Source organism: Embiotoca jacksoni, unplaced genomic scaffold (assembly GCF_022577435.1).
Source record: "Embiotoca jacksoni isolate LCO1_2020_lvr unplaced genomic scaffold, fEmbJac1.0.p SCAF_5, whole genome shotgun sequence".
NCBI lineage: Eukaryota > Metazoa > Chordata > Actinopteri > Embiotocidae > Embiotoca > Embiotoca jacksoni.
Window position 1 is genome coordinate 961,082 of NW_027185403.1, and position 12,099 is coordinate 973,180.

Consider the following 12,099-nt stretch of genomic DNA (forward strand, 5'->3'; position numbering starts at 1 on the left):
TAAGCGCAATTTTTCAAGGAAGCAAGAAGTCAAGAGGAGGTGGGTAGGAATATTGCAAATGTCAGAATTAGAAACTACTGGGTGACATAACAGTTAAAAGGACGACGCACCGACCCACGGGAGGGCCTTCAGATGTGCAGCTTACATAAAAAAATTAAATAAAATAATGAACTGTAGCTCCGTATTCAGAACTGCAGCGGCCACATTGGTGAGTCTGGTGTGTTTCAGACAGAGCCATGCAGTAGTAAAGTAGCCAATTTTGGATTTATAGATTTTTAAAACTGTATATTATCATTTTTGGGGGGAGTTTTTTTTTCCAGGGAACATGAGCTCATTAAAGTGATCCATTTCGTTTTGTTTCTAACAAACACCACCGGACTGGTATCGGTTCACCTGCAGCTGAAAGAGGCTTCCCAGGGGAACGTGTGTTCCTCGCTCTGAGGCCACCTCTCAGCCTCGGTGCCGTGAATAATACAAACATGTCACACTGTATGTACTGGAACTGGGTGGGAAAATTGGTGACCGCAGTGTGACTTCATGTTCGGGTTAATTATTGCCTTTTTCTGTGAACTCAACCACTAATAATTAGCGGATGTTGTAGTAAGAATACAGAAGCTCTTTGTAGAAACATATTCCTGCAACGTACCGCATATTGAGGTAAAGTGGCACCAAACGTCCAGTAAAATGACCGGGTTTGGAATTACGTCGAAACGCAGTCGATGTGGGAGGAAATAAATAGTACAAAATAAAACAATAAGACACTCTCTTTGCAATAATATGAACCATATTGCAGTACGCGTTGGCGGCCACCAGGCGGCATGTGTGGCACGTTGTGAAGGAGAGAAGGAGCCTGGAGAGTGGTGTTGGAGGAAGGGAGGAATGGAGGAAGGGAGGAGGGGGGGATTATTAGCTTACCCTTCTTGGGCGAGCTCTGTGGGGAGGTGGGAGGGGAGGAGAGCTGGGAGGAGGCGTTGGACACGGTGTCCTCTGGCTGCCTCCGGTGCCGGTCGCTGCCCTCCTCCGACAGAGACAGGATCTTCTTCAGAGACTGGGGGGAACTGGTGCCTGTGGACATTTGCAAGAAGATGAGCAGAAATTAACATGAGGAATGCAGCCTGCCGCCCCCCCCCCTTACCCCCTAACCCACCACCCCGAGGGAGATGGGGATGCTAAGCTGCATTGTCTGGGATTTTATTTTTTATTTTTTTGGAGGGGGTGGAGGGGTATTTGCATATGTTGCTAGGCGACCTCTAGGTGGCAGCAGAGAAGCTAGTTCGGCTATTGTCTGCAAATAACAGGATGAGGAAGAGAAAACCAATGGTGGCAGGCAGATATCCACTTATAGGACTCTATTTTATGTTTGAACTGTGTTTTGTTTAATTGTTCTATGCTGTGATTAATTTTATGCATTTGATTTGTTCTTATGCATTTTGTTTCCTTTCTATATTTCTAAATGTTCCTTTATATGTGAAACACCGCATGTCATTTTCTTGCTGTAAAGCACTTTATTATTACTATTACGGTAGCTTTGAATTACAGGGTTTTTACCTTAAATACTCAAAGAATGGTTACATGCAGCATACTTTTTTATTAAAAAGATTTCCCATACAATTACCTTTAAAAAGTTCCTATTTTCTGTCATTTTGAAATACCACGAAACTGACAAGTGCTAAAACATATTTGAAGTACCTGCTGTTATGTTTAATCTTTGTCTTACCAAATGGCGGCAGATCCTTGACTGGCACTTTCTTTCGAGATGGGTAGAGGGCCACCGAAGGGACCTGGAGGGCCTGGTTTCCTTTGGCTAACTGGCCCCTTTGTTGGCTGGCAGCTCTGGACACCACTGGAGAGGTGTCGGGTCGTTTCCCACCGGCATTCTTGGGCACTGAGTGGTGTGGAGAAGGACTTGGTGAGATTTTTTTTCAATAGCAAGTTCAGAAAGGTATCGAAAAAAACAAAACAGAAAGGAAGGAAATTTGCTGCCTAGTTTAAAAGGGAAACAGGTGTCGGGACTGTTGCGTTGTGATTTTCGTCGACCGCCGCTCCCAGAGCATTAGCAGCAAGCGAGCTCCGGCATTTACAAACGGGGAAAACTGGCCCTGAGCAGCTCAGTCATTTTCATTCTTTTGCCAACAGGAGTCCTTGAGCATCTGCCTCTGGGGCTGCGAGTCCTGGGAACGAGTCCTGGGAACGTCTGCGCGTCTCGGGAGAAACGCGCACACACGAGATAAACAACTCGAGAAATATTCCCACGTCAAACGCCGTCTCCGCGCCGGGAGACGCGACAGAACGGGGTTCAGTCCCCTCCGTCAGGACGCTCGTTTCCCCGAACTCTTCCCATCTTTTGACGCATCCGCGTGTTAAAACTCAAACTCACGTGTGCTGATGGAGGGCTCGCACTGCATCGACAGCGTCTGCAGACTCTCCTCGTTGGTTTCCAGGCTGAGGTTGGACAGGTACTGCTTGACCTTCCTCGCCATCTGGGCGTCCTCGTAAAGCTTTTTGGCGTTCAGGAAGGAGCTGCGTCGCACCCGCTTCTTGTGCCCGCCCCGTCTGGGTGACGTCCAGCACGGCAGCGTTGGCGCTGCCCTGACTCAGAGACCTGGCACGCCAGATTGGCAACACAAAGACGCGGGGGGGGGGGGGGGGGGGGGGGGGGGGGGGGGGGGGGGGGGAACACACTCGTGAATACAAAGTAAAACTGCATATTAAACATACTGAGGTGGCGAGGCGGGGAACTCGGGTGTTTTAAACTCTGGGACATGCAGAGAGCAGCTTTAGATATTCCTCTCAACTCCAAAACATTCCAGACATTCCAGAAAGCGGAGGAGGGAAGGGGGGGGGGGGTGTTGTAAGTCAAACAACATGGGAGGAGAAAAAGAGTAGTGGAGTGCTCAGTCATAGTTTACATTTCTGTGGCTTGAGTCAGAGCTGCTGGTAGTGGTAATAGTAGTAGTAGTAGTAGTAGTAGTAGTAGTAGAAAAAGCTTTTTTTTTTTTCTTTCTCATGTTCTCGGACAAACAACACCCCGACAATCACCTCTAGTGATGAGTAGTCACAGTCAGAGGAAAGAAATTTCGGACATTTTCGAGCAATTACAACTTCAGTATCTTGTAATTACAACCGAGCCGCTCAGCGAAAATGATTTTCAGCTAAAATGAACGGTAATGCGCTTCGGTATGTTTCCCATTAAATGTTCGGTATGCACAACGATGTGCTTGTTGGACCACAAGAATGTAAAGCATGCTAAAAAAAAAAATACCAGAATCTCCGGCTATTTGGAGGTTTGATACGTTTTTAAAAAAAAAAAAACAAAAAAAAAAAACCTCAAAGATAAAAGGAAAACAGGTCAAACTCTGAACCCGAAGCTGCATGCAGTTTGTTGTAAAATGACAAATCACAAAAGTCATGTTTGCTAATACGAGGCCGGTTTCATTTTCGATGACCTACGTGTTTAATCGATAAGCACAAAGGTGATGTTTATAGGATGTAGAATAGTCCAGAGTAGCCTCGCGTTAGCAACGGTGACCTTTGCTTAATTGATTATCCTTAAGGTTAGTGTTAGGTGGTGTTAGTGGGAGGATTCAACTCAAACCGGTTAATGGAAAAAACATTTGCCAGTTGAAAAGAAGAAAAAAAGCAGGCAAAACCGGCAGGAAAAAAAAAGGGGGGCTCCATGGTGCAAGGAGGGGGCAAAGGGGATCACCAAACTTACCCTAAACTTCTCCATTTCTTCTTCCTAGAGGGTGAGGGTTGCCACGAACAGAGAAGCACGGGGGAGGAGGAGGCGTGAAGGGTGGATGAGAAAAAGAGAGGAGATAAAAGCTTAGGACAGAGAAAGACCACCAAAGATCACCAAAGAGAAGCAATTTCACCAAAAGAGACCCCACATGAACGTCAGCAGAAAAAAAAAGGAAAAATCAACCGGTAACAACTCCACTAAAGAAGAGACACGATTAGACACGGACACACTTTCACAGAAGCACAGAGCACATCTTACGCCAACGACGTGGACAGGGGAAAAAAAAAAAAACAGTTGCCGAAGGAAGCAGTTGCCAAAAAGGGAACAGCTGCTTGAAGGGGAAAAAGCGTGAATGCGGAAATCGTACTGAATCTATGTGAACCGGCTAAACCACCGCAGAGCTGGTTAGTCAGTGGAGAGCTGACTTTTTTCCTACAGGGAGGGCGAAGGGTGCGTCAATCGTTCGAAATCTGGCTTTAAGAGCCGTGATGGCGTCCTGACCTGGTTCGGAACATGAGGGCCGGGTCCATGTTGACGGACGCCATGCGACCCACGTGGCGGATTTCTTTGGCGATCATCCTCAGCTTCTCAAAGTTCACCAAGCCGTCCACTTTAGAGTCATTGCCTGAAAAATAAAGAAACAAAAATGAAAAAAAACCAGAAGAAAAAAAGGTGAGTACAAGTGGCAAAATTAAAACTGTCAAATGAGTATCTGCATTTTTATGAGTAATTTAGGGTCAATACCAATAAAATCATCTGAAATAAACCTGCATAAAATGAGTCATGGCCTGGTTCAGGGTATATTTGTGCTGCGAAACACACACGACTGACACATTTATTCCAGTTGCTGATTAAATGAATCACCTCTACAAAATAAAACCACATTAAAGTTGTGACTGGCTGTGAAATATATATTTTTTTTTAATACAGGCGCATTTCATGTCACGTACCTTCGTGTAGGAAGGTCAGGTCCTTCTTGATGACGGGGAACAGGGGGATGATTGGCGGCTGGAGGTTCTGATTGTTGAGGACGTTCCTGTACTTGGCCATATTCCTGGAGGGGTCGAAGAGGTCCTGCAGGTCGCCGAACAGCTTCTCGTACTTGCTCGGTAACTTCTCCCACGTCCCCCTGAGTCTGGAGACCGGAGCCAGGTTCAGACCGCTGTGGAGAGGAAAACACGGTTACCGTGGGAACGAAAAGGGGAAACGGTCCCCAACCCGTGCTTCACTGCTACACATTTCTTATCACCTGATGATGGCGAACATGGAGTTGAAGTTCTTGCACTCGCGGCAGTGAAGCGCGATCTTGATGAAGTGCTTGACGGTCTTCATGCGTTTGAGCTGATTGGGCTCCCGCGTCACCTCCGTGGCCACCCAGAAGGTCTCGTGGTTGATGGCCTCCTCGAAGCGCTTGAGGCTGGCGGAGCCGGTCTTGGAGCGCAGCTTGAACAGGTCGTCGATGTACTCGGTCGGCTCGATGGCGCAGAAGAGCTCGAAGGCTCGCATGGAGAGCTGCGTGGCCACCTCCACCGTGCTGAGCTGCAGCAGCGAGATCTGGCCCTCTCGCAAGAGGTCCTGGGCGTCCTCGTCCGAGCATAACGTCTCCGTCTCCATGTTGCTCTTTAGGTAGTATCTGAGGACAGAGGAGGAGCAATCAAGTCAATATCACAGACTGTATATAAAAGTGGACGTAGCTTTCCGGGTCTGAAAAATGAAGCCGATGCGGAGGTGCCTGAAGCTGCGATACCTCCGGGTGCCACTAGAGGTTAGGTAATCAATTAAACCTCATTTAGTTTTATATTTCCTTTATCGAAGCAGGTTGAGGTTTAAGATGGTTCCTGAACAAAAACACGAGGCTACAACATCGCGATTCACGTAAGGAAGAAGAAAATTAGGGAGGCGGTTGTTTGTCGTTACCTGCCGCTCAGCTGAATCCTGTCGGCCAGTTTGGAGAGCTGATCCGGTAACCGCCTCTGTTTGATGACGCCCTCCGGTGTGACGGACACCTCGCAGAGCGAGTAAGCCTCCGGCGCCGCGGTCAGGGCGAACTCCCTGATGGCCTGGGCCACCACCTCCTTAGCCGTCGTGTCCTTCCCGATCATGATGTAGCGGGACTGCTGGTCCGCCTTGAAGACTCGTAGCACCTGGTCCGACATATCTGGGGACCAAAAAAAAAAAAAAAAATCACGTCAATAATCAGCAAATTGTTTCTCCTCTGAAATATGAGCCGTTTGAATCTCATAATCAAACCGAAAAAAAATGTGGTGATTTTCTTTTTGCTTATTTGTGTTACAAGAGTCATTCAATATCTCCAAAAGTAAAATCACACCAGTGTATTTGTAAAGTCGCCCACAGACCTAATTTCCCAACATTGGTTCGTTCGGCATCAACCCAACAGATCATATGCATCTCCATGAAAACACCCATAGGACCCGTAGAAAATTGTAAGCGTCAGTAATCGGAGCGATAATGTGAGCTTTACTCGATTGGCTGAGACAAGCGTGAACGCCGATTAACTCTAGTTTATGTTACGTTTGCACATCACAGCGCAACAGCTGATGAATGTTTAGTCTGATTTAGGAGCGACAAAGACGTGACTGTGCTGCCAGAGGGCGGGATCGCGAGGAGACACGATACTCACTCGTTACGGCCGGGACTGAAAAGGACACAAACAACATATGATGGACAGGAGTTAATGAAACACAGAGAGCATATTTCATGGCTGCTAGGAGTCAAATAGTGGGGAGTGTCCCTTTTAATATCTCTGGTTGTATGAGGCCATCTGCCCCCCCCCCTCCTCCCACACACACACACACAAACAAACAAAAAAAACAAATCAAATAATATCAGTGCCACATTAAATCCGCTGGTAAAATACACACCAGGCTGGTTGTTGAAGTCGAGGATGCGGTGGTGAGACTGCAGCAGGTCCGGGTTCGACGACGACAGGTTCCCGCTGACCGGCAGAGCCGGTGGGATCTGTTTGGACTGCTTCATCCCCACTATGATGTCGTCCTGCGATTGGCCCACGCAAACGTCGCTATGGAAACAAGAGGGAGAGAGAGAGAGCGGAGCGGGGAGAGGAGAGGGGAGAGGAAAGGAGAGGAGAGGAGAGGAGGGTGAGATGGCAGTTCTGTCGTCAGCAGCCAGAGGGCGATGTTTATTTTGGCAAAGAGTTTGAAGGGCCGTGCAATCTATACAATATAATTCTGCACGAAATATGGCAGTTTTATATTTTATAAAAAAAAAATATTTTACAGAAATGTCAAACTGGGATGTGGCGCTCGATCATGAGGATAACAAACTGAATGACACCTTCTTTCATTAGGAACTAAAGGTTCGAAAAACTCAGTGAAATCACCCATTTTTCAAGGTTTTGTAGACTTTTTCCTCCTCTATCATTAGAAAAACATAATTTTATATGTTAACATAATATAAGGCTTATTATTCTTCGGGGAAAACGAGCAGTGATGCTGCATCAGACAGCAGAAGCCACATATTTGATCACCGAGGTCCTCAAAACGTCATCTAGCAAACTACACCGATAACAAATTTCGATGCATCGAGATGTCTGATTCGGCTCGGCAGGTGATTGATTGATCACATTATACGTTCTATTTACATAAATTAATCAGAGCAGCGTTGTTATAATGACAGGAAAAAGGCAAAAAAAAAGTTTGTATAAGTTGGAAAAAGCTGAGAGAACAACCCCAATCACTCCCAATCAAGAGGCGATACAAGAAGATTAATCAATGTCTTTTTTCCCTCTCTTATCCCTTTTGGGCTTCTTTTGATATGAAACAATCACAGAGCTGCTCCCTTTAGTGAATAAACCTGCTGTGTGAGGTTTACTACCACCATCTAATAAGATTACAGTACATTCAAATTACAACTCTCCATCTTAAAATGCCAAAGATGGACAGCTACCACGTGCATCTTAAACACCTGACTGCTGACTCGACATGCCGTCAGGTCTCCTTACTTGTATGGTTTCGGGGGCAGGATGCTGGTGAGCGTCTTGTCGAAGATCTTCTTCAGCTTGTTGCGTCCTCCCACCGAGTTAGTCTTGGCTTTCTTGCTGACCTTCTCCAGACCCATCACCTGCTCCACGTCCACCGCCAGGTCGGGGATCGAGTAGCGGCTCGCCTTCTTGATGTCCCCGATCTTCGGGAGGTGCGGCGCCCCGTTCTTCCGGTCGTGCTCCTCCTCGCCGTCCAAGTCGTGGTCCTGTTCGGGCCTCGTTAGCAGCTCTTTAAACACTTCAAGACGGGGAATAATGAGGTAAAAAAAAAAAAAAAAAAGGATGAGCCGTGTGCTTTGTACAACGGGAAAATCCCCGTCCGTGACTTTAAGTGTATTTTATTATGGCTTATTAATTACAGGAGAGAAAAGTTACATAAATACCTGGAGCCTTACCTAAAAGGTTTGTCTTCACAGTTATGGACAGGTGCGTGTTGTTCCTCAGAATCTCATTGGCTTTGTTGAGCTGGACATTTTCAAAATTCTGTCCATTGACCTCCAAGATCTGCAGAGAAGAAGAAGAGACAAATACTTACATACTAACACTCACTATTCTGAGTACGTAAGTGTCGAGTACAGAAAACATGCCGTGCACTGCAAGTACCAGGATAATGCACTGAAAACGCCCCCCCCCCCACAAAAAAAACCACACAAAAAAAGTCGCCATCTTGGCTACGTAGAGGAAAGGGGCGTGGCCACCGTCTGAAAGAATTTTCCAACTAAAGCTGCAGCTGTTCCTCAACACTGAACAACAGCGTTTATTCTTCACTGCTGCTGCTAGACAGAAGAATCAGTGTGTTTGTTGAGTGTGTTAAATAGAGGGCACGAAAACATGTTGATTTCTGCGTAAAATAATGAAAAGCTGCAGATATTTTGGCAGGCGATGTGTTTTGATGTGATCTTTTTGTTTCAGAAGAGCAGAAATAATAATGTGAAAAGACTATCTTCTGGTCTTAAATCAGCGGTTGTTGCGTAATAACGCACCTAGATTAAGAATCCAACTGGTAAGCGGGCAGTAAACTCCACCATTAGAGGTATTTAATGACTTGTCTTGTCACCGCGTCGTGTCAAACTGCAGGTCACGTTATATCTGAGCGAGAACACTTTGAAACAAAGAAAACTATTGCATGTCTCTGAACTACATAACCGTACCGGTGAACCAAGAAGCCATAAACTACCGACCTCCTGCATGTTGGCATTTAGTCCAACACGGTTTTGACATTAACACGGGCAGCGTCATCATCCTTTTGCCTTTACAGCTATTTGCATTTGAAAAGCAGCCTTCTCGGAAGCTTGGCACTTCCTGTTCGGGTGAAGAGGAAGTCACCTTTTAACCGCGATGTACGTACAGGTTTCATCATCTGCTTAACTTCAGGATCAGTAGCGATTAGCGAGATGCGGAAGAGCTCACGGCTGGGAAAACTTCTGCCAACGGCTCGATGACAAAGCGAGAGAGTTTAATAACCGAAGCTCTGAAACGGTACGTCCCGACTGACTGAATGGTGGCGGTGACTGAAGTAATAATAAAAAAAAAAAAAAAAAACTAAAAAACTGAAGGTGTGAAGGATGTGAGAGAGCGAACGCTTCCAAGGATGTCAGCTTCCTTTTTGTGTATGTGTGTGTGTGTGTGGGAGGGGGGGGGGGGGACAGCTGCAGGGGATGTTTGGAGTCAAGAGGGCTTAACTCGCATCCAGACACTCTAAAGATGGTTTCAAGGATTAAGGGGGACTTTGCTTAAAGCTCAAAGGACTGCAGAGTGTGAAAAATGGTTGAGAAGTCAAGTTGCGAGGGAGAAAGCGCCAACACGGGGCGCCCATAGCTAAACTGGCAACTTCAATTTTCTGAATTTTTCAAAAGAAACTCTTTCAATGCTAGTTTGAGCAAAATGTAAAAAAAATAAAAAATAATAATAATTCACAACAAAAGAAATTAGCGTCGACGTGGAAAAAAAAAAAGAAGATCAGTTTCGAGCACTAGTCTGTGCGACTGGAGTGAATTCTCTCCAAAGTTTTCTGCCTACAACAAATCAGAGTGTCTTCTGAGACTGCTGAATGAACCCAAAGGAAAAACGTGACAAAGCGTGTATATATATATATATATATATATATATATATATATATATATATATATAAAAGGACCGATGAAATGTCATTGAGCAAGATCCCGAACGTCGATTTCTGGCTGACATCCAGGAGGAAGACTGATCCTACCTGATCTCCACGCTTAAGGCCGACCTCTGCCGCCTTGCTCCCCGCCTCCACCGCGTCGATGAAGATGCGGAAACCTTTCTCCTGACCTCCGAGGAGGCTGAAGGCCAGCGGAGAGTCTCTGGCCGGCTTGGTCAGCGTCACCAGCCGCGGCTTGGCTTTAGCAGCGCACGCTATGTTTAACAGTCTGAGGTGCCCGCACATTTTCTGGAAAGAAAAAAAACCCACAAACAGATATGAGTAAAGTGAATCAAATATATATATATATATTTTTTTTTCTTTTGTCTTGCATGTGTGTAATCTCTCTGCTTTCGATGTCCCACTTACTTCTTTCTCCAGATTGTTTTCGAACTCCTCCAAAAAGTGAGTCATGGCAAGGTCACCCTCGAAGTCATTGAAGTGATTGTTTACCCACAGCAAGACTACCCGTGTAACCTGGGGACATCGCATGATCAGACACAGGTCAACACGCGGCACACGCTGCACTTGACATCCCGTCCAAAACGCTCGCGGGGAAACTGTATTGTATTGTACCTCATTGCTGCATGTCTGTAAATCTCTATTTTGTTTGGATTAGACGCTTTGTCTGACTTCCATTTGAACCGTTTCTGATTACAGCAGAAGTTCAAAGTCCAAGCTTGTTTCAGGATTTTATTCACCTCATCGACTTTGTCTGAAGCACGATTTGAAGTTTTTCATAACTGTGTAAACCAGAAGTTCCTAGGTTGCAAAATCTGCCTGCTTCAGGTGTGTTAAGACGGATACATAACAGATATAGAACAGATATATATATATATATACATATATATACCTTGTCCCTGAGACTGGGGTCGTGGAACCACTCCAGGAGCTTCTTGCCCACGACCATGGGGCTGGAGAGGAAGGTCCTGTAGGTCAACAGGAAGTCCTCGATGTAGGTGGGGTCCACCACCGAGTGCTCCTCCACCAGGTGCATGGTGAGACGCTCCGGTGTGCCCTGAGGTTTTAACAATAGCGGTGTTATTGGTTTGATTACAACCTTTCGCCCATAAAATTACAAGCCAGCACACGTTTCTTCGAATGTTACCAAGCAATTATGAGAAAGTAAATAAAGTTGTGGTTATCGTCATTTATATGCTGATGCAATCATTTGCTTTCATTTATCTCGTCGTGACAAAGCTGCTCTTAGAAACTCACAATCAGAGTATTTTCAGACCTCGGTCATGTGATTCAATCTGGGCCAGTTTATTACGTGTACGTAACATCAATGTGGGTAAGAGGTCAAAAGTCAGAGGCTCGGGTTGTTAATTAGGACAATGCTCCTTCTGCAAGGTTTTAGTCTACTTACTGGAAGTTTCTGTGTTATACATTTTAGCATCGGGTCTGTACATTGTTAGAAAGAAGATAAGACTGAAAAATAAGGATGCAACTATGTTTAACTGACCAATGAAATGAGGATTTTTACTGACTACACTATAAAAAAAAAAAACAGCTTTTATATCTTAAGCCTTGAGATAGTTTGAAGAAAATGACTGTCCATATTGTGCTGTACAACATGATATAATAAATATTTATTGCAAACGAACCCCATGGCTGTTTCTTTTTTATGCGTTTTTCTTTCAATTTAAGGTTGTTAAGCAGTTTTTCCACAACACTCGACTCCGATTTTAGGCCTTTTTTTTATTAAGAATCTGTCACCTTGATGACGATGTGTCCTTTCCTGGTGCCGGTGCGGTCCAGTTCGCGGTGCTCCTTCACCATCACGATCTCTCCTTCCTCCTCAACCTTCTGCATGTTCTTCTCCACCTGGTTGAGGATGCAGCAGTAGTCCTGCTGGGCTATACACACGAACTAGACAAAAACAAGGTAGCACGTGTTAGAGACAGATTCAATCCAACTGAATAAAAAAACCAAAAAAACCAAAAAACATTTATTATACATGCTTAATGGCATTGCAGTGACGATTTTTTTTTTTTTTTTAATATGCTTGATATTTTGACCACTGGACCAAATTCGATCTGAGTAGAACTGATTTAAACGCATTTTATAAGTGCCCAATTGAAAGTTAAATACAACCGATAACAGCTGACTGGAGAAGAGATTGTGCGTAACAGATAAACTCAGACCAGCATAGAGGCGTTTCAAACAAGG

The 12,099-nt window shown here is 45.3% G+C and overlaps 1 protein-coding gene across 1 annotated transcript in view; it reads right to left on the reverse strand.

Moving 5' to 3' along the window:
* The window catches only part of rapgef2b (Rap guanine nucleotide exchange factor 2b), a 106,952-nt gene that overhangs the window by 4,404 nt on the left and 90,449 nt on the right, over positions 1–12,099 (reverse strand). The window contains 16 exon segments of the mRNA XM_069171719.1: positions 916–1,065; positions 1,718–1,885; positions 2,378–2,549; positions 2,551–2,602; positions 3,716–3,739; positions 4,244–4,367; positions 4,693–4,904; positions 4,992–5,375; positions 5,660–5,900; positions 6,625–6,782; positions 7,725–8,001; positions 8,159–8,267; positions 9,973–10,176; positions 10,297–10,404; positions 10,781–10,945; positions 11,647–11,799. Of these exon segments, the coding sequence (XP_069027820.1) occupies positions 916–1,065; positions 1,718–1,885; positions 2,378–2,549; positions 2,551–2,602; positions 3,716–3,739; positions 4,244–4,367; positions 4,693–4,904; positions 4,992–5,375; positions 5,660–5,900; positions 6,625–6,782; positions 7,725–8,001; positions 8,159–8,267; positions 9,973–10,176; positions 10,297–10,404; positions 10,781–10,945; positions 11,647–11,799 (2,701 nt within the window).